Below are 22,161 nucleotides of genomic sequence, written 5' to 3'. Positions count from 1 at the left end.
CACCATGTTTACATGCAGGTCCCTATGTTACGCTGACGTCACTAATCCATTTCGTCACGTTTACCATGTACCAGCAAAGCATGCTGATATAACCTCCAAATAAGGTGACGCGAACTTTTTGAAACTATTGATTGTCTTATTTTCTTAATCATAAAGTGTTACTCCTTCCAGATCACGACAAGAACAATCGAAATCTCATGATACCAAAAACCGTTTCATGTCGTTGACCTAAAATGGCCGCCATTCAGACTAGAACACCTCTCAGGTGCAAAACTCACCTGTGTGAAGTGACGGTGAGACGGGCTCCTTGAGACGTAACCGGTGTCAGTCTGACTCTACAAGACAGACTTCCTCAGATGTCTCCTGTCTGGGGACTTATATACCAGTAAACATGGCAGGTGGGCGGCAAAGTCGGGTTTGGTAAGGGTAAAGATTGACCTTAAATGCTGAATGGGCGATGCCGTACACATGTGACTAGTAAAACCGGTAAGTTGGGTTGTACTGAGCAGCTTATCCTTGTATTACCGGTATTTTCCGCTAGGTGCGTGACTACATCTGCCATATTGACATAGATCAGTGGGTCGGGAATGATCATGATTTTCTCAATTTTATCCATGTTTTCGGACAAAATATACTGGACGGTGACATAGTGCTGACACCTTTCCTTCCACTATCTACTTGTTGATGAAATGGTGGTACTATTATCATAATAGGGCCAAACTTCAGACAATTTGTTAGTTAAATTTTGCTATATCGTTCTAAGGATGTTCTGCAATGTTACAATAATGCCGCTATATTCCTATACAGACAGGATAGTTAATTCGTTTTAGAACCTGATTGGTCGTCATTGCAAACCCAGTCGCTGTTGGCATACTTCAGAATAACATTGTGTATTGTGCAGAATGTATGATGCATCATCTACCACTGGACGCCCTTGTGGGACATTTTACGTCTATAGAATGTTATTCTTCGGGTCTGGTTATTTTGCAGGGCGTCACGCCACAAAGAGCCATAATCATTATATGCAAAGAAAGAATAACCTTTATTGGTGCTAAACTGATTATGGCATCTCACATAATCCAATTCAATTCAACTCATAAAGACTCAACGTCTAATACCACAGACTTGTTAATGTGCAATCCGTAGACATGGTCTGCATTTAGTACATTTAGCCAACACTATAGCTAGTATTAGAGTAGAATATTGTTTATAGCTATTCATTATTACTTGTATATCTCCAATGTTAACAATGTACTTGCAATTAGCCCTTAGGCATTAACTTGCAAATAAACTCCAGTGTATATATGTTTAACTGATAATACATGGTTGATATATAACAGGTAAAATATATCATTTATCATGTCCCATCATCGGTAAACTGCTGTTTGGATACTCGTTATCAGTTACAAGTCGTGAAGTCATCACAGTCTGTGAGAAAGCCGCCATTTTCCTCAATCCTTTTTCTTAAAGTTACAGGAATCCATGGCCATGTAAGACCCTTGACAGCTCGAGTTTTAGTTTTTCAAGCTATTTACAAAGCCTTAATCAATTAATAATCGTTTCGTCAGTATCTTCGTCTGCTGCCGTTCATAAAGTGGGCAAAACGACTTGTTTGAGAAAATGGTAAGTTCATTCATTTGTGTTGAAACAAAATAAAAGCCTTCTCCAAAGTGCTGCTTGACTAATAGCTGGGATAAACAGTCACAATGTCGTTCAAATAACTGTTTACAACCAGCTGCCCTTCCGGCCCCACAGCCAGGCCTTCCGGCCGAAACCCAGTACGGACGGTACGGACAAACTCGCCGTGACGTGTGAAGATCTGAACACTCTTGTTCCCATAGTCCGCCACGAGGATGTGCCCCGAGCTGTCTGTACAGATGCCACAGGGAGCACTCAGCTGACCTTCACCACTTCCCTCGACTCCAAACTGGAACAGGAACTTCCCGAACTCGTCATACACGTAGACACAGTGAGTGTCCCAGTCCGACACAAGAATGTTCCCCTCCCCGTCAACTGTAGCGTACGTTGGGCGAGTCATCTCCCCACCCCGTGGATGCCGGACTGTCCGCACCAGGGAGCCGTCCGGACGGAAAACATGAACTGCAGCATTGTCTGGATCAGTAACCAGGATGTGGTTAGTGCGCATGCCCACTGCAATACGGCGGGAATAACCGATCTTCTCCAGGTCAAACCCCGCCATGGCGGTCCCGTCCGTGCTGTACTGTACAACATAATGAGCTGTCTCACCCTGCCCCACTACCCAAAGCGTGCCGCTGCCGTCCATGCAAACATCATGTGGCCCCATGTAATAACCCCCTTTACTCGGTACAACTGTTGGGAAGTGGCGCAGGTAAACCCCTTCCGTGCTGTGGACTTGGACTCGCCTGTTGTCTGTATCAGCTACGAATATCTCGTTGCTAGGCGACACCACAACGCCACGTGGGTAATTAAACTTTCCAGGTTCTGATCCTTTCCCGCCAAAAGTGACCACACCAGTAGGGCCAGGTGCCGCTCCTTCTATCAACTCTGTGTGTCGCTCTGATTTGAATGCTTCTGAACCGAAAACAGCATCTTTTCCATGCCTCCCACTGCCAGAGTCTTTCCTTGGAGTTTTCCTGCCTTCTTCCTTTGCAGTTGGGTCTTCTCTATGCTTTTCAACCCTTTCTCCAGGTCTCCTTGTGATATCAACAGAACCCTCTATGTGTGTCTGTGTAGCTACATCTGCCTTCTCCGCCTGATGAGCAAACCAGCCTCCAGGCGGCTTCTCTCCCCTGTATTCCGTCACGTGGGATGCAACCTGCTTAGCGGCTTTCTCTGCGTATTCTTGGGCCTGCTTCAGCTTTTCTTCAAGAACTGCGATCGTCTCAAGAGCCTCTTTCAGCCTGTTCTCTGTGATGTTGAGCTTGGAGCGCAAAGTCATGATCGTGTTGGAATCCACCTCTGCCTTCTGACGGAGCGTGTTGGAATCCACCTCGGCGTTCCTGAGGTTCTGGATGGCCTGTCTCATCTGGTGTTCTCTGAGCCGGTCCTTCTGCACCAGAGCCCGGACCAGGCTGTAGGAGAAGCCCTGGTACTCCAGACTCGCCGCTGCCTGCAGATGGAGCGGCAGGGCGTCCGAGAACAGGTTCAGGGCAGACAGGCGGGTCCAGCCCTGGGGCGCCCTCTGGTGTTTGGTCCGGGTACTGCATCCCACCTCAATGTCATCAACAGGCAGTTGTCTCTTGAAATCTGGAACACATTTGTGAAAGAAAAATGACATCATGAAATTTACAGATTGTATTTGATATGACATCACCCACAAGACATTCTTGTCCAAATACAGTTTAAGTTCCTCCAGAAACGTGCTTCTTTTAGTCATGTGGTTTTGGGCCGAAAGTGCTGGAATGGAACATTCTGTTTCCCTGAATTCAATAGCCAGAGGTTTGGTAAAGCGTCGAAAGAAAATAATAGTAGATAATAACTTTCATAAAGTTAGTAATGTCCTTATTCTTGTAGCGATCTAAATTTGACAATTATGTGAAGTGAAACACTAATTGAGCTCACCGTACAATGGCGCCCCCTGTTGGACTTTGATGGGAACTTCAGCGTCGATCTGCAGTGACTTGACGCCCATGTAGACAAGTCTCGGGTCGGAGTGATCCGCCATGTGCCTCAGCACCGCCGTGTTCTCCCGCGGTATGGAGAAGAGCACCAGGATGCTCTTGTGCTTCTTGTAACCTCTGAACTTGACCTGTGACCTTCTCGTGCCAATTAAGGTTGCCAGGCAGTTTTTAAGATGATCTAGAGTTTCCTGGATCATGCGCACTGTGCCGTGCACGACCACGTAGGTGTTGGAGGTTGTAGTTCCTGCAAATTCAATATAATTATTAAGATGTTTGTGCTATTTTACAAACTATTCAATAATATTTCTAATAGTTTCTAGTTGGATGGAGAAGAAAACTCGTGACCCTTATAATTTTCTACAGAACTGTTATATAAAGGGTAGATCGTGATGGTAAATTTTAACATATCTTCCAAAACGATGATACAAACCTTCCAGGCTCTCTGCTGTCCGAGTTTCACCAATGTTCTTTAGGGCTTGTTTCAGCACCTGTGGAGTAGCTCCCTTTCCCTCCCTGTTTCTCCACCTGGTCAGCATTTCCCTGCACCTGTGGTCATGGTCTCGCTCCAAGTCTCGGATTACTTTGATTTCGTTATCCTGAAATCCCAGCTTCCAGGCCAGGTCGTCCCACTTGTAGCTGACTTCTTCGATGACATCGTCAAAATATCCCTGCACGTCACCTGAAACAAACACGAATACAAAAGGACCGAAGTCCTCCGTAAGGAGGTGAGATGATTCGGTTTATCTCACGACGCACTAAAAAAAATTTAGACAAGGGCTAAAGTGCAGCTTATTGTACAACACAATATAAAATCGCCCGGTTATGTAATCCATGTATTGTTGCACTACATGACGTCATGTATGTTAATTCATTACCTAAAACTGTGTAAATAAGGATTTCTCTTAGTACTGTATTAAACAAAACTGTAACAAAAGAAATGGTGTCTAATAGCCTTATTATAGACCTGGGTTGTCAAATGCAACCGCAATGGTGTAGAAATAAGTCATAGGTATTTTGGCTCTCCTTTGAAATCCTGAATCTTAGATCTGCAACCTTAGATTCTGTAAATACATTTATTCCACATATACCAAATACCATAAAGAAGACTAAAAACGCTTTTTGTACAAAGTAGTAATGACAGTCGAGTGACAACTTGACTAAAACCTTGTGTTATTTTTCACTGTTTGGGATTGAAACAGATTACGTTATCACATTAGTATAAATTACGAATACTTGATTTTATGAATGTTATATTAAACTATATACGCAAGAAAACTTAGAAACCTCGTGGCTTTAACCAGAATTAGTGATTCTTCTAACATATGGTTGTTAGAATCCCGTTGCCACGGCAACACGAAAATTAAAAAAAGTCTATTATCCTAAAATTGTTGCCAACAAAAGTTTAAGAAAAGTTTCCTAGTCTCAAAGTTGACGTCGGGAGTTTAATCCCTCCCCAAGCGTAAATAGTGTTGAAAAAGTACTTCAGGACGAGATGTATGGCAGGTTGTACAGACAGTGTTATGTGAGGCTTTATGTGTGACTCACCTTCTGCTGTCGTCCTTAACAGACTTGCTCCCGGTTGGTGCTCGGGGTTTTCCGGCTGCAGCTCGGGGTTTTCCGGCTGCAGCTCGGGATTTTCCGGAATCTCTCGGTCAGGCGGCTGGAACGACCGCAGAACGTCCCGAATCAGGTCCTGTCGTCCGATTCTTTCCAAGATCTCTTCTATAAACTCCAGGTTCTCCTGGTCAATTTTGTCCAGTTCCATCAGCTTGTGGAAAACATCCACTGTCCGCTTGAGTTGTTCCGCCCTGCCTTTAGGGATCAGGTGCATGCAGGACAACTTCATGACTGCAGTTTCCTCTTCTGTGAGTTCTTTAGAAATACGGAGCAAACTTTGGACAAAATCAAAATGGCGCCTGTCAGCATCTGTGACTCTGCTTTCTCGGAACGGACCTGCCATCCTGAAAACAGACGATAAAATGCCACTGAACCTATTCTGCACACATTGTGCGCCTATTAGCACCTAAGCTTTATACCGTTCTACGCGGTAGGTTAAATACCTAGAATTGTCTGCATTTCAAAATGTGTATTCACAGTGAGATGTATTGTGAGCAATAATCAAAGTTGAATGGCCCCTAAACATTTTTCCATGTATCAAGAAAATACGCCTCGGCATGTGTCTACACAAGAAATCCTTACTACAAGTCAGAGGCCATCGCCATGGACACATGGCATGCGCATGCGCAGTTCAAACCTGTTACCAGCTTATTGTGTTCCTTCTGGATATATGAACAAGGGAATTTTCACTTTAGTCGTATTAAATAAATGTAACAACATTAATATTTGGGGACTGAGCAGCATTCAATCCACACTGAGCCCAGTTGGAACTTGTACAGTAGTTGTTTGTGAATCTCCGAGTACTTTGACCTCCCCGTGACGTCAGCTCAGACCACTCCGGAGAGTTTGTTCTGTCCATCAATCATTAACACGTCACGCGGACGTGCCGAGGAGCGGGGTGGAGATCAGGACAATGATAGGTCCTTGCGACATAAAGATAGTTACATGATCATTATTCTATTCACAGTAATATAAGACATCTAAAGTGCAACTGTTAATACCATAAACCATAGTCCCACATACGCATTCAAAGTAACTTAGAAGACATTTATATGGTAACTTTCTGTCAGTTTCACCACCAGGCTATATAAATAAACTAATTCATGAAAGATCTATCCAACCGGAGAACAGTCGCCAGCCTTCTATGGACTTCCCAAGATCCACAAGAAGGAGGTACCACTGCGTCCAATTGTATCTAGCGTAGGGTCCGTGACGTATGAACTGTCCAGATTTCTCGCTGATATCATAGGACCGTTAGTGGGCAAATCTGAACATCACATCAAGAACAGTGCAGACTTTGTTAACAAGATAAAGGACATCCGGGTTGAGGAAGACGAGATAATCACCTCCTACGACGTGTGTTCCCTCTTCACCTCCATACCACCAAAGAGAGCAGTTGCGGTTGTAAGGGATTTCCTCGAACCCGACACAACCCTGGGAGAGAGAACCAGCTTATCCTCCAAACAAATCTGTGATCTCTTAGAGCTCTGCCTGGGATGCACATACTTCGTCTACAACGGACAGTACTACCAACAGTTACATGGATGCGCTATGGGTTCTCCAGTGTCCCCTATAGTTGTCAACTTGTACATGGAGAGATTTGAGACAGAAGCCCTGAGCACGTTCCCTGACACTCCGCCTGCCAACTGGTTCCGGTATGTGGACGACACTTTTTCTAGATTGAAGAAGACGAATGCAGACAAGTTCTTCCAACATATCAACCAAATAGACGACAACATCAAGTTCACACAGGAGATGAGCCAGAACAACACACTACCATTCCTGGACTCCAAAGTCATTGTAGAGGAAGACGGACTTATCAATGTAGATGTGTACAGGAAACCAACCCACACCGACCAATACCTGGCCTTCCAATCCCATCATCCCTTAGAGCAGAAACTGGGTGTGATAAAAACCCTGTTTCACAGAGCGGACACCATCATCACTTCAGAGGAAGCCAAATCCAACGAGCACCGACACCTTAAGGATGCCCTGAACAAGTGTGGCTACAGACAATGGTCTTTCAACAAAGCCCTGAAACCATCTCATGAGTCAAAGAAACCTTCCAACAGTAAGCCACTGGACAAGAAGAAGAAGACAGTGAATGCCACAATACCGTACATCCATGGAGTATCAGAGAAACTCCGGCGAATCCTACAGAACTTCAACATTGCTACCAACTTCAAACCCCACTCCACCCTCAGACAGAAGTTGGTCCATCCAAAGGACCGTGTACAGAAAGGCACCAAATCTGACGTCATCTACAGACTTAAGCGTGAAGGTCCACAGTGCAACGACACCTACATTGGAGAAACCAGTCAACCACTGAAGGCTAGGTACAAACAACACTGCAGGGCTACAGCAAGTGGATACTCTTCTGCCATCTACCACCACACTCAGCTACACCAAGGACATTCCTTCAGACTGGATACTACAGACATTCTTGACCGCGAACCACGGTGGTATGAACGGGGTGTCAAGGAGGCCATCTACGAGCGGATCTACAACCCCACCTTGAACCGGAAGGGAGGACTGCGCGTAGAACTTTCCAGTACATGGGACCCCGCCTTGCACAACAAAGGACAATAGTTTTTTCCTATGGTATTGTCTGACCATAGGAACTATGCTAACATGATTTGCATTTGTGTAACCTTTTGCATATGATCCTAACGATTTAGTGGTTAAACCAGTTTTTCTAGTTAGCTGTACTGGTATTGAATTGTTCTGACTAGTTCATTCTGCTTTTGCTGAAGAAGAGTGATGGATGTCACTCGAAACGTCCGGAAGTAAATATCCGTTTTTATCCAGTTGTAGAGATTGAATTGTATTTGAATAATTCATGAAAGTTTCTCTGCTCTCCTTTTATCCAAGGTTTCGCCACACAAAGAGCAATGGAGGTCTCAAGGTGAAAGAAAAGTATTCTCAGGTCGTTGACCTAAAATGGCCGCCTGGCTGAATCGCCACGTCGAACGTTTCTCACCTGTAGTGAAGCAGGTTCAAAAACTCACCTGTGTGACGTGACGGTAAGACAAACTCCATAAGGCGTAACCAGTGTCAGTCTGAGTCTTCAAGACAAACTCCCGGCCCTCAGATGTCTCCTGTCTGGGGACTAATATACCAGTAAATGTGGCAGTTGAATAACACACTCGGTACCCGTTAGACTTTGATCGGTCACGGGGTAATGTCGTGATGGCAGCTGCAGATACGCACCTAGCGGATACTGCCGGTACTACAAGAATAAGCGTCTCCGGCCTGCTGACTGAAATACGAGAGAACGCGGCAGGTTTGTAGCGAACTCTGTATCCGTTGGACTTTGGTCCCGACCGCTGGAGTCTGATTATAAAGGGAGGTTTGACCCGCTCGTGACGAAAACAGTTCGGGATACAGTAAGCTAGCGTTTCCATACTGAATGGGCGTCGCCGTACTTATGTGGTTTGTAAAACAGGTGAATTATATTCTATTGAAAAGCTAATCCCTGTAGTACAACTCAGTTGCATCTCGACATATACTAGGGGCCCAAATGCTTCTTTCCAACATCTGCTTGGAGATTAAATGGCGGCACTATATTTATAACAAGAACCAACATTCAGACAACTTGTTCTTTAAACTTTGTCGTCACAAGGATGTTCTACAATGTTACGACAAGGCCGATTTGTTCCCACACGAATTAGATAAGACAGTTGATATATACCTTCTTTGAAGAACCTCTTTGGTCCTTATTTGATGCCCAGTCCGCGATGGTATTGCAGAATCTCGTTGTTTATTTCTATAGAACATTCAGTTCATTCAGTTTAATAGCATTCAGTTTCATCATGTACCGCTAGACGTCCTTGTGAGATATTCTATGTCTATCAATGCTTTACATTTGGTCGCGTCTTTTTGCCGGGTGTTACACAGGGACTGAAATTATGGTTGGTACTCAGTATCATAAGTAAGACTACAAAGGACTATAATCATTTTATGCAAACAAAAGTATAGCTTTTATTGGTGCAAAACTGAATACAGCATCGTAAAGTATCCAATTCAATTCAAATCCCAAGAAATTCAACCGCTGATACCAAAGACGTGTTAATGTGTGACCTTTAGACATTGTGCAGACACCTTTATATTGTATCTAATTGTTTACCCGATGATAAATTGTGATGTTACAGGTAAAAAAAATCACACATCGTTAAACCATCATCGGTACACTGCTGGTTGGAGAGTCGTTATCATCGGTCAAACTGAAGGGTACCCTCGAGTTTGTGACGAGTCTGTCATTCTTCTCAACTTCATTCCGTCTTCGCAAAATTAGAATATATACAAGATGACTTTTTTTATATCACAGTGTTGCCGCTTGGTTCATACCAATGTACCATGTTTAAAAGGGAATCCATGGCCGTGCAAGACATTTGAGTCTGCAAAGCTATTTACGAAGCAATAATCAATTAATTAATAAAGCTTTGATCTGTCAAATCAGACATACCCCAAAAGTTACCATGGTTTTTAGACACGTTTGCTATTAAAAAGATTCGACTTTCACATAAAGTGTACTTTAAGCATAGATCTATGTACTTGAATGAAGCAATATGAAGATGGATAACAAAGTGAGCTTTCGGGAATCACCGAATCCTCAAGTCTTCTTCAGGATGACTGACGAAACAGATGGGAACAGATAGAAGTAGGACTTAATTTCTGAGAACACGTGATTTTCCAAAAGTATATTGCCTGAGCGATGGGTCAAAGGTCGTTGAAAGTCGGTACCGCCCTCCGTCATCATGTGGTACACCGGAGAACTGGTGGCTATTTGGTACGTCCAATCTGTTTGTGATGGAACAAAATTAGATACTTATCGAAGATGTTTTCCGTTCAGTAGTTAGGAAATATAATCACAGTGTCGTTCCACCGATCGGTGACAACCAGCTGCCCTTCCGGTCCCACAGCCAGGCCTTCCGGTTTAGACCTAGTATGGACGGTCCGGACAAACTCGCCGTGACGTGTGAAAATATGAACCCTCCTGTTCCCAGGGTTCGCCACGAGGACGTTACCTGCCCTGTCTGTACAGATGCCACAGGGATAAACTGACCTTCACCACCTCCCTCACCTCCAAACCAGAACAGGAACTTTCCGGACTCGTCATACAGGCTCACAGATTTCCTGCCCCAGTCCGACACAAGAATGTTCCCTTCCCCGTCCACAGTGACATACCCCGGGCGTTTCAGACCAGCCTGTGGATGCCGGACTGTCCGCACCAGGGAGCCGTCCGGACGGAACACATGAAATTCACCTTGGTCACAATCAGTTACCAGGATGTGGTTAGTGCGCATGTTCACCGCAATACCCCGGTCATAAGAGCCCTTCTTAAGTTCAATCCCCGCCATGGCGGTCCCGCCCGTGCTGTACTGTACAACATGGTCAGCTATCTTTCCTCCCCCCACTACCCACAGCGTGCCGTTACCGTCCATACAGACATCATGCGGCTCCATGACCTTATCCCCTGTACCCGGTACAACTGTTGGAAAGTGGCGCAGGTAAACTCCCTCTGTGCTGTTGGCTTGGACTCGCTTGTTGTCTTTTTCTGCCACAAATATCTCGTTGCTAGGCGACACCACAACGCCACGTGGGTAAGAAAACTTTCCAGGTACTGATCCTTCCCCACCAAAAGAGACCACACCCTGTTTTATGTCCCCAGTAGAGCCAATTGGCGCTCCTTCTATTACCGCTATGTGTTGTTCTTCCTCAATTGGTTTTGTGCTAAAAATATCATCTCTTTCATCGACCCCATTGTCAGTGTCAGAGTCTTGCCTTGCAGTTCTCTTTTCTTCTTGCTTTACAGTCGGATCTTCTCCAAGCTTGTCACCCAGATCCTCAGGTCTCCCTGTAGTACCAACAGTATCGGCTATGTGTGTTTGTGTAACTGCATCAGCCTTCTCGACCAGTGCTGACCAGCCTCCAGGCGGCTTCTCTCCCATGTACTCCTGTGGCCAGCCTCCAGGTGGCTTCTCTCCCCTGTACTCCGTCAATTGGGAAGCCACCTGCTTAGCCGCTTTCTCTGCGTATTCTTGAGCCTGCTGCAGCTTTTCTTCAAGAACTGCGATCGTCTCAAGAGCCTCCTTCAGCCTGTTCTCTGTGATGTTGAGCTTGGAACTCAAAGTCATGATCGTGTTGGAATCCATCTCTGCCTTCTGAAGGAGCTTGTTGGAATCCACCTCTGCGTTCCTGAGGTTCTGGATGGCCTGCCTCATCTGGTGTTCTCTGAGCCGGTCCTTCTGCACCAGAGCCCGGACCAGGCTGTAGGAGAAGCCCTGGTACTCCAGACTCGCGGCTGCCTGCAGATGGAGCGGCAGGGCGTCCGAGAACAGGTTCAGGGCAGACAGACGGGTCCAGCCCTGGGGCGCCCTCTGGTGTCTGGTCCGGGTACTGCATCCCACCTCGATGTCATCAACAGGATGTTGTCTCTTGACATCTGAAATTTAGTGAAACTAACTTCACAAATCAACAGGTAAATGGTCTAGATGGTTCTGATGTATGGAAATTGCATTTCATGTACATAAAGCATTATCTGTATAAAAAATGACAGCTAGGGACAATCTATTAGACATCTATTAGACATGTTGTAAAAGCGTCGACAACCATTTTCTTTTTCCAAAAATATTTTTGTAACTTGGAAGAAAAACGCAAATATTGCCAAAATAAAACCACTCAATGTCTAAACTGGAATACCAACGGAATGTGCCTGAATTCAGACCAGTGGAGAAGTACCGACTAAGTCTATGTTAAATACAATTGAAGACAAATACAAAGTCAACTCACCGTACACAGGCGCCCCCTGCTTGACTTTGATGGGAACTTCAGCATCGATCTGCAGTGACTTGACGCCCATGTAGACAAGTCTCGGGTCGGAGTGATCCGCCATGTGCCTCAGCACCGCCGTGTTCTCCTGCGGTATGGAGAAGTGCACCAGGATGCTCTTGTGCTTCTTGTAACCTCTGAACTTGACCTGTGACCTTCTGCTGCCAGATAACGTTGCTATGTGGTTTCTAAGGCGATCTAGAGTTTCCTGGATCATGCGCACTTGGCCGTTCACGACAACGTAGGTGTTAGAGGTTGCATGTCCTGGAATATCAAGTGTTTATGTTAATTGAAAACATGTCCGAAATATTGTTTCTTATGAGTTCTTTTACTAGTTGGATTGAGAGCAAATGCCATAGAAATAACGAGGTAAGGCTGCCGGCCAGATAATGGATTTTTTATTTGAGGCTTATACAAACTTTTCTTGCATGTTAGTTGTTACTTACCTTCTGCAATTGCTCCCTGGCCCTGCTGACTCGATCCCGGCTGCAGTTCGGGATTCTCCGGAATCTCTCGGTCAGGCGGCTGGAACTGCTGCAGAACGTCCCGAATTAGGTCCTGTCGGCCGATTCTTTCCAACAGCTCTTTGAGAAAGTCAAGATTCTCTTGGTCGATTTTGTCCAGTTTAATCAGCTTTTGGAAAACGTCCACTGCCCGCTTCAGTTGTTCCGACTGGCCTTCAGGAATCAGATGCAGACAAAACAACTTCACGTTTGCTGTTTCCTCTTCTGTCAGCTCATCGGAAATACGGAGCAAGGTTTGCACAAAATCAAAATGGCGCCTGTCGGCATCTGTGACTCTTTCTCGTACCGGACCTGCCATCCTGAAACAGACGATGAAACGTCACTGAACTGAACCAATTCTGCACATATATATCGTACGTCTAAGTAAGTAAGGGGTGTCTGTGTGGCGCAACGGCTAGAGCGTTGGAATCAGAATCAGTAGGTCCTGAGTTCGATACTCGCCATGCCCCTGCCCCCATGACGGTGGAGTGACGCCCACCGAGCCTCACGGCTAATCTGTCAAAAAGTGTGCCAAAAACACCTACGGATTCGGTGCTGCCAGTGTGTCAACATCTGCACGCTTGCCAGTAAGACCTGTGTATTTATCTATTTTATTTATTTATTTATTTAGTAAGTAAGGTAATACTGTGTGATACTGATGAACTTTAGAACGGCTCACGCAAGGCGTCAGGGCTAAGAATAAGGTAGTTCACATGCCAGGATGCGCATTCGCTGTGTGATGCATTGCCATCACCATTATCGGTCGACGTGCCTACTTAAATAGTGGTTATATCGCCCCTACTGGGTGACACACCCTTTCGCTAACTAATTATGAGACAGGGATGCGCCAGGTCTCCCGTCCCGATGAATGGTGTAATTCACCGTATTCCTAATTGGAGACGGAGGTTCGCCAGGACTCCATCCGGATGATTTGAAGTGAATCACCAACCCGAGACAGAAGAATTTGCACCATAGCACACCGGGGCATACCCCTACTCTTGTACGAAAGGTACGGTGGGTTCTTAACCCTATTCAGACGGGGGGGGGGGGGGGGGGCTTTTGCATTTTTCGTGTTGCCATGGCAACCGTTTGCTGACAGGCAGTTTTACCAAAAATCACTATTTTTGGTTCTAACAATATATTTTTCACATTTATTTGCTATATTACTGCTATCTTGTTACATAAATAAAATCTTATATTATTTAGCACATCTTTCATAATTATATATGCATAAATTATGCTAATTTGATGACGTCATCAGCCCAAAATCCAAGATGGCGGACCGTATGGCCAGATCAAGAATAACAAGCTGATTATCCCTTAAAATTTGTAACTACCTGGTATTTTTTCATCAAAAACCATCTAAATGAATGAATTTAGTCTATTTCCATTGCCCTTTGTGATTATTTGTTGCAAAAAAGTACTTTTCAAAATTCAAGGTGGTGGATATAATATGGCGGAGCCTAACTCGTATCTTAGATGTGCATGACGTCATTTTATGACGTCATTATGACGTCATCGATGTTGCTATTGGCAATACAAGTCGTAATAAACATTATTATTCTGTTATCTGCATTTATTGTTACAATTTTTGTAGTATAACTTGAAGTTTTCTGAGAATACCCTTTTTTCATGTGTCCGGCCAATATAATAAATTCATGACGTCATAATTACGTAATCTTACGTCAACGTAACGTCAATCGTCAAACACTCGTCAGATATTATGTCGATATCATGTCTCAGGAGGTCTCACCCCCCCCACCCCCCACCCCCCCGTCCAGGGATGACCAAAAAAACCCGGTCTGAATAGGGTTAAGCATGCGTTGTGTGTAGATCTCCGCAGACACGGGACCTCCATTTACCGTCATAACCGAGGGATGCATTGTAAGCTACGCATAAAAGTTCATATTTTCATTAGCTTTGACCTTTGACCTTAGCGCACGCGCGGTCAGTTCACATCGTGAGCAAACTCATAAGTTTCCTACTGCAACTTACTGTTAAAGCAATGTTGACTAAGCAACATTCAGCCCACACCCAGCCCAGCCAGTTGGAACTTGTACTGTAGTTATTTGTGAATCTCTGAGTACCTTGCCCACACCCTGACCTCAGCTTATGGCGGAGTTTGTTCTGTCCAACAATCATTAACGCGTCACGCGGACGTGCCGAGGGGAGGGGATATAGATTAGGACACTGATAAGCCGTCGCCACAAATAGCATATTAGCAAAACTACGGTCTTACACGCCCACCAAACTATTTCTGCAAACATATAAGGCATATATGGCGTTTTTATAATCTCACCGACGTTTCAGTTTAACTTCATTTAAAAATAATTAATCGTTAACAAGTCATCTTTGAGTACCAAAATCAACATCTGTGGAGTAAGCACCGTTGAATCTTCGCTAAGCCTAATTTGTACCCGTGATGTAACTGTTTGACACGCCCACCCATCTATGTCTGCAAATATATGATCATTTTAATCTCACCTACGTTGGGGTATAAGATTCTTATAGCCAGTAACAAGTCATTTTCAAGTATCAGCATTAACATATTTGGAGTAAGCACCATTGAATCCACGCTAAGCCTAATTTGTACTCGTGCTATAATTGTTTACATCTCTGCTTGGCCTACCCCGTGACGTCAACTCAGACCCCTCCTGAAAGTTTGTTCTGTCCATCAATCATTAACACGTCACGAGTACGGGCCGAGGGGCGGGGCGGAGATCAGGACACGGATAAAACCCTGCCAACATGAGACCCTTACATGGTCATTATCCTATTCACAGCAACAAAAAAATATCTGAAGTGCGACTGTGAATATCATAAAATTTAATCTAAACCTATCCTACCCGCCTTACCGTTCAAAGTAACTTAGAGGACATTTATGTGGTCACTTTCTGTCAGGTTCAGCATCAGGCTATTATACATGAACAACTTCCTTAAACTTTTTCTGACTTCCTTTTACCTAAGGATAACGTTTCACCACATAAAGAGCTATGAAAGTCTCTAGGTTAAAAAAAGTAGCCTCAGGTCGTTGACCTAAAATGGTCGCCTGGATGAGGTGCCACGTCAAACGTTTCTCACCTGTAGTGAAGCAGCTTCAAAAACTTACCTGTGTGACGTGACGGTAAGACAAACTCCTTAAGACGTAACCAGTGTCAGTATGGTTCTTCAAGACAAACTCAGCTGTCTCAGGTCTGGTGACTGATATACCAGTAAACGTGGCAGGTGGCAACCAACTCGTTACCCGTTAGAAATTGATCACGGCCGCTGGGTTATGTCGGGATGGCAGGTGCAGCTGCGCACCTAGCGGATACTGCTGGTACTACAGGAATAAACGTCTCCAGTCTGTTGACTGAAATACGAGGGAACGTGGCAGGTTTGTAGCGAACTCTGTATCCGTTGGACTTTGGTCCCGACCGCTGGTATCTGATTGCATAGCGAGGTTTGACCCAAAACAGTTCGGGATACAATAAGCTAGCGTTTCCATTAATACTGAATGGGCGTCGCCGTACATATGTGATTTGTAAAATCCCTGTAGTATTAGCAGTATCCGCTGGTGTGAAGTTGCATCTCGACATAAACTAGCGGCCCCAATATTTCTTTCCAACATCTGCTTCGAGATTAAATGGCGGCACTATGTTTATAACAGAACCAACATTCAGACAATTTGTTCGTTACATTTGTCGTCACAAGGATGTTCTACAATGTTACGACAAGGCAGCTTTGGTCCCATACGAATTAAATAAGGCAGTTGATATATATCCTCTTTTAAGAACGTCGTTGGTCCTTAGTTGAAGCCCAGTCCGCGATGGTATTCCAGAATCTCGTTGTTTATTTCTATAGAAAATTCAGTTCATTCAGTTTAATAGCATTCAGTTTCATCATTTACCACTAGAAGTCCTTGTGAGATATTTTATGTCTATCAATGCTTTTCATTGGGCCACTTCTTTTTGTCGGGTGTTACACAGGGACCGAAATCATGGTTGGTACTCAGTATCATAAGTAAGACCACAAAGAACTTTGATCATTTCATGCAAAGAAAGCATAGCTTTCATTCGTGTAAAACTGAATACAGCATCGTAAAGTATCCATTTCAATTCAATTCCCCCGAAATTCAACCGCTGATACCAAAGACGTATATATTATAATGTGTGATCTTTAGAGATGGTGCAGAGACTTATATGTTGTATCTAATCGTTCAGCTGATAATACATGGTGGTGTTACCGGTGAAACATGTCACGTATCCTGTACCGCCATCGGCAAACTGCTGTTTGGATACTCGTTATCATCGGCTACGTCATGACGTCACCACAGTCAGTGAGAAAGCCGCCATCTTCCTTATCTTCAATCCGTCTTTTCAACGTTTAAGGAATCCATGGCGATGGAAGACCCTTTGAGGCTTGGGTATGAAAGGCTATTTACAAATCATGAATTAATCAATCCTTTTTCTGTTAGTATCTTCGTCTGCTGCTGCTGAATCTGTAACCAACCCGACATGTCAAGATGGGTTCCAGACACTTAAAGATTTTAAAGATTCACCAACTTTTGCGTGGATGTTAAACAAACATTAAAATGCATTAAAAACATTAAATTATATAAAAATGTATCATGAGCATGGAAGTACATTGAAAAATTAAGTACACATGCATAAACCAAGGTACAAACATGAATATAAATCAACATTTAGAGTTTAACGTATGACTCATGCTATTAGTTAGAAGTCCTTAACATATTTTGTGTAATTATATTTGTACAATGTAATGGTTATCTTCTCCTAGAATGTATTTAAATTGAATTTACCTAAAAGGATGGAATATATCAAATTCTTTTGAACAAGCGGAAAGAAAGCTTTGAGTGGTTTGAGCGGCTTTGAGCGTTTATCGTCAGATTGTGAACAATCCATGATCAAGTGACGTTGATCAAAAATCTAATTTGGGCGGAATGGAAAAAAAACAACTCTCGTCCAGGGAATGTTATAATTCGTTCTAAACGTTATGAAGATGGATTTGAATTTTTCGACATGTTCTCTGATCTGTTCAGGACAACTGAGGGCTTAAATGTTCAGAACACGTGACCTTCTGTCTGTCTGATATGAACACAGGGTCAAAGGCCATTGGAAGCCTGTAGCGTTCCCCTCCCCATCCACCCGTTCACAAAGTAGGCAAAAGGACTGGTTTGAGAATATGGAAAGTTCATTCATTTGTGTTGAAACAAAATAAAAGCCTTCTCCAAAGTGCTGCTTGACTAATAGCTGGGATAAACAGTCACAATGTCGTTCAAATAACTGGTAACAACCAGCTGCCCTTCCGGTCCCACAGCCAGGCCTGTCGGTCTGAATCCAGTACGGAAGGTTCGGACAAACTCGCCGTGACGTGTGAAGATCTGAATCCTCTCGTTCCCATAGTCCGCCACGAGGATGTGCCCAGAGCTGTCTGTGCAGATGCCGAGGGGACTATCCAGCTGACCTTCACCACTTCCCTCACCTCCAAACTGGAACAGGAACTTCCCGGACTCGTCATACACGTAGACACAGTGATTGAACCAGTACGACACAAGAATGTTCCCCTCCCCGTCCACAGTGATGTACCGTGGGCATGTCATCCCACCCTCGGCATGCCGGACTGTCCGCACCAGGGAGCCGTCCGGACGGAACACATGAACTTCATTATTGCCCCCAGTCTCCAGGATGTAGTTAGTGCGCATGTTCACTGCAATACCGCGGGAATAACCGATCTTCTTCAGGTCAAACCCCGCCATGGCGGTCCCGTCCGTGCTGTACTGTAAAACATGGTCGGCTGTCTCTCCCCACCCCACTACCCACAGCGTGCCGTTACCGTCCATACAGACATCATGTGGCTTCATGACCTTATCCCCTGTACCCGGTACAACTCCTGGGAAGTGGCGCAGGTAAACCCCCTCTGTGCTGTGGACTTGGACTCGCCTGTTGTTGTGATCAGCCACAAATATCTCGTTGCTAGGCGACACGACAACGCCGCGCGGGTTCACAAACTTTCCCGGTTCTGATCCTTCCCCACCAAAAGTGATCACACCCTGTTTCATGTCCCCAATAGAGCAGGGTGCCACTCCTTCTGTCCCCGCTGTGTGGCGCTCTTGCTCGGGTGATTCTGTACAGAGAACAGCCTCTTTTCCATCGCCCACACTTGCAGAGTCTTGTATTTGAGTTTTTCTGTCTTCTTTCTTTACAGGCGGGTCTTCTCCAAGCTTGTCACCCACATCGCCAGGTCCCCATGCAGTACCAACAGGACCCGCTAGGTATGTATGTGTAGCTGCGTCTGCCTTCTTGACCTCTGCCGAACCACTACTTGGCGCTGTCTCTCCCCTGTACTCCTGTGGCCAGTCTCCATATGGCTTCTCTCCCCTGTACTCCTGTGGCCAGCCTCCAGGCGGCTTCTCTCCCCTGTACTCCTGCGGCAAGCCTCCAGGCGGCTTCTCTCCCCTGTACTCCTGTGGCCAGCCTCCAGGCGGCTTCTCTCCCCTGTACTCCTGTGGCCAGCCTCCAGGCGGCTTCTCTCCCCTGTACTCCGTCACGTGGGATGCCAGCTGCTTGGCGGCTTTCTCTGAGTTTTCTTGAGCCTGCTGCAGCTTTTCTTCAAGAACTGCGATCGTCTCAAGAGCCTCCTTCAGCCTGTTCTCTGTGATGTTAAGCTTGGAGCGCAAAGTCATGATCGTGTTGGAATCCACCTCTGCCTTCTGACGGAGCATGTTGGAATCCACCTCTGCGTTCCTGAGGTTCTGGATGGCCTGCCTCATCTGGTGTTCTCTGAGCCGGTCCTTCTGCACCAGAGCCCGGACCAGGCTGTAGGAGAAGCCCTGGTACTCCAGACTCGCGGCTGCCTGCAGATGGAGCGGCAGGGCGTCCGAGAACAGGTTCAGGGCAGACAGACGGGTCCAGTTGTGGGGCACCCTCTGGTGTTTGGTGCGTGTACTGCAGCCCACCTCGATGTCATCAACGGGCAGTCGTCTCTTGATAACTGGAACGCACCAGTGAAAGAGATATGACATCATAAAACATAGGGTTTGAAATGGCATCACGTACAACGACTGCTTGTCCAAGTACATGTACAGTTGAAGTAAATATCGCTATTTACATGTCTAACTTGTAGGTACTAGCAGTTTCAGGCATATGGGAAATGGTCGGCAAGTACTGGAATAATATGGACTGCAGATTTTTTAAAAGGAAACATTCTGTTTCTCTTCAAGATCTATAGTGTCTTTGATGGTTCTTCTGCAAGAGAAAATTTAAACCCACATTGAACGTCGATAAGGATTAGACATCCAGGTAATTTGATACACCATTAGTTACTCATGCAACTGGATATGAAATCCATATTCTTTGATGATGGACCTGCAAAAGTCTAAAATTGACAGAGAACAAATGAAGACTAAAAGAAGTCAGCTCACCATACAGCGGCGCCCCCTGTTGGACTTTGATGGGAACTTCAGCGTCGATCTGCAGTGACTTGACGCCCATGTAGACAAGTCTCGGGTCGGAGTGATCCGCCATGTGCCTCAGCACCGCCGTGATCTCCCGCGGTATGGAGAAGTGCACCAGGATGCTCTTGTGCTTCTTGTAACCTCTGAACTTGACCTGTGACCTTCTCGTGCCAATTAACGCTGCCAGGCAGTTTTTAAGGTGATCTAGAGTTTCCTGGATCATGCGCACTGTGCCGTGCACAACCACGTAGGTGTTGGAGGTTGTAGGTCCTGCAAACAATAATCAATAATAAGTTTGTGTTGTTTAAAAAAAAATCAAAAGGTTTCTAAGCGTTTCTAACTGGGTTGAGAGTAATATATTAATAGCCTAATCCTTTTAATTTGCTATAGAACTGCTAGATCGTGATGGTGATATTTCTTACAAAGCGACGATAATACAAACCTTCTAGGCTCTCTGCTGTCCGAGTTTCACCAATGTTCTTTAGGGCTTGGATCAGCACCTGTAGAGTTGCTCCCCTTCCCTCCCTGTTTCCCCACCTGGTCAGCATTTCCCTGCACCTGTGGTCATGGTCACGCTCCAAGTCTCGGATTACTTTGATTTCGTTATCATGAAATCCCAGCTTCCAGGCCAGGTCGTCCCACTTGTAGCTGACTTCTTCGATGACATCGTCAAAATATCCCTGCACGTCACCTGAAACAAACACGAATACAAAAGGGCCAAAGTCATTCGTAAGGAGATGAGATGATTCGGTTTATCACACGACGCACTAAAAGCTGCAAAATTTTAGACAAGGGCTAAAGTGCAGCTTATTGTACAACACAATATAAAATCGCCCGGATATGTAAACCATGTATTGTTGCACTACATGACGTCATATATGTGTTTTCATTAACTAAAACTGTGTAAATAAGGATTGATTTCTCTTAGACTTAGTACTGTATTAAACAAAAATGTAACGAGAGAAATGTTGTCCAATAGACTTATTATAGACTTGTGTTGTCAAATGCAACCGCAATGGTGTAAAAATAAATCATAAGTCATAGGTATTTTTGGTCTCCTTTGAAATCCTGAATCTTAGATCTGCAACCTTAGATTCTGTAAATACATTCTATTCCACATATATCAAGCAAATACCATAAAGAAGACTGAAAACGTTCCTTTGAAGCTTTTGTACAAATTAATAATGATAGTCGAGTGACAACGACTTGATTAAAACCTTGTGTCATTTTTCACCGTTTGGGATTGTGACAGATTACGTTATCACACTAGTATGAATTACGAATATTCAATTATGAATGTTATATTAGATTATATTAGCAAGAAAACTTAGAAACCTCGTGGCTTTAACCAGAATTTGTGATTCTTGTATAATATGATTGTCAGAAACCCGTTGCCATGGCAACACGAAAAATGGAAAAAAATACTATCTATTATCCTAAAATTGTTCACAATAAAAGTTTAAGAAAAGTTTTCTAGCCTCAAAGTTGACGCGGGGAGTTTAAGCCCTCCCCAAGCGTAAATAGTGTTGAAAAAGTACTTCAGGACGAGATGTATGGCCAGTTGTACAGACAGTGTTGTGTGGGGCTTAAAATCCACCACATGTGACTCACCTTCTGCTGTCGTCCCTAACAGACTTGCTCCCGGCTGGAGTTCGGGGGTTTCCGGCTGGTTTTCGGGGTTTTCCGGCTGCAGTTCGGGGTTTTCCGGCTGAAACTCGGGATTTTCCGGCTGCAGTTCGGGGTTTTCCGGCTGAAACTCGGGATTTTCCGGCTGCAGTTCGGGGTTTTCCGGCTGAAACTCGGGGTTTTCAGGCTGGAGTTCTGGATTTTCCGGAATCTCTCGGTCAGGAGGCTGGAACCGCCGCAGAACGTCCCGAATCAGGTCCTGTCGTCCGATTCTTTCCAAGATCTCTTCTATGAATTCCAAGTTTTCCTGGTCAATTTTGTCCAGTTCCATCAGCTTGTGAAATACATCCACTATCCGCTTGAGTTGTGCCCTCTGACCTTTAGGGATCAGATGCAGGCAGAACAACTTCATGGTTGCCGTTTCCTCTTCTGTGAGCTCTTTGGAAATACGGAGCAAAGTTTGGACAAAATCAAAATGGCGCCTGTCGGCAGCTGTGACTCTACTTACTCGGACCGGACCTGCCAT

General features: G+C 44.9%; 3 protein-coding genes across 3 annotated transcripts; 1 reads left to right on the top strand and 2 right to left on the bottom strand.

The window, feature by feature from the left end:
* Nucleotides 1-1,681: 1,681 nt before the first annotated feature.
* Nucleotides 1,682-5,562, bottom strand: LOC118404461. Its single transcript, XM_035803538.1, has 6 exons — nucleotides 5,148-5,562; nucleotides 4,033-4,281; nucleotides 3,544-3,846; nucleotides 2,385-3,228; nucleotides 1,929-2,216; nucleotides 1,682-1,865 (listed from the first exon to the last, which is right to left on the bottom strand). Exons 1-6 carry the CDS (start codon nucleotides 5,560-5,562, stop codon nucleotides 1,682-1,684), a joined length of 2,283 nt encoding a protein of 760 aa, XP_035659431.1.
* Nucleotides 5,563-5,776: 214 nt separating this feature from the next.
* Nucleotides 5,777-8,128, top strand: LOC118404460. Its single transcript, XM_035803537.1, has 3 exons — nucleotides 5,777-5,806; nucleotides 6,330-7,773; nucleotides 8,091-8,128. Exons 1-3 carry the CDS (start codon nucleotides 5,777-5,779, stop codon nucleotides 8,126-8,128), a joined length of 1,512 nt encoding a protein of 503 aa, XP_035659430.1.
* An 11,155-nt stretch (nucleotides 8,129-19,283) lies between these two features.
* On the bottom strand, nucleotides 19,284-22,161 carry LOC118404075 (the record flags this gene model as incomplete). Its single annotated transcript, XM_035803030.1, has 5 exons — nucleotides 21,807-22,161; nucleotides 21,621-21,659; nucleotides 20,452-20,700; nucleotides 19,977-20,279; nucleotides 19,284-19,546 (listed from the first exon to the last, which is right to left on the bottom strand). Coding segments are annotated over exons 1-5 (1,209 nt in total), but the record flags the coding sequence as incomplete, so codon positions are not given.

Source organism: Branchiostoma floridae, chromosome 17, assembly GCF_000003815.2.
Source record: "Branchiostoma floridae strain S238N-H82 chromosome 17, Bfl_VNyyK, whole genome shotgun sequence".
NCBI classification, from domain to species: domain Eukaryota; kingdom Metazoa; phylum Chordata; class Leptocardii; order Amphioxiformes; family Branchiostomatidae; genus Branchiostoma; species Branchiostoma floridae.
Note: the sequence above shows the minus strand (reverse complement) of the source record. Positions and strands in the feature narration are given on the sequence as shown.

Excerpts from the sequence above, each read along its gene's own strand:
- LOC118404460 (XM_035803537.1), top strand. The coding sequence starts at position 5,777 with ATGTGTCTACACAAGAAATCCTTACTACAA. Across the intron at positions 5,807-6,329 it reads ACAAGAAATCCTTACTACAA|ATCTATCCAACCGGAGAACA; the intron begins GTCAGAGGCCAT and ends AATTCATGAAAG. Across the intron at positions 7,774-8,090 it reads GCGCGTAGAACTTTCCAGTA|GTTTCGCCACACAAAGAGCA; the intron begins CATGGGACCCCG and ends CTTTTATCCAAG.
- LOC118404461 (XM_035803538.1), bottom strand. The coding sequence starts at position 5,562 with ATGGCAGGTCCGTTCCGAGAAAGCAGAGTCACAGATGCTGACAGGCGC. Across the intron at positions 4,282-5,147 it reads GTTAAGGACGACAGCAGAAG|GTGACGTGCAGGGATATTTT; the intron begins GTGAGTCACACA and ends TGTTTGTTTCAG. Across the intron at positions 1,866-1,928 it reads TTCGGGAAGTTCCTGTTCCA|CTCGGGGCACATCCTCGTGG; the intron begins GTTTGGAGTCGA and ends CTGTACAGACAG.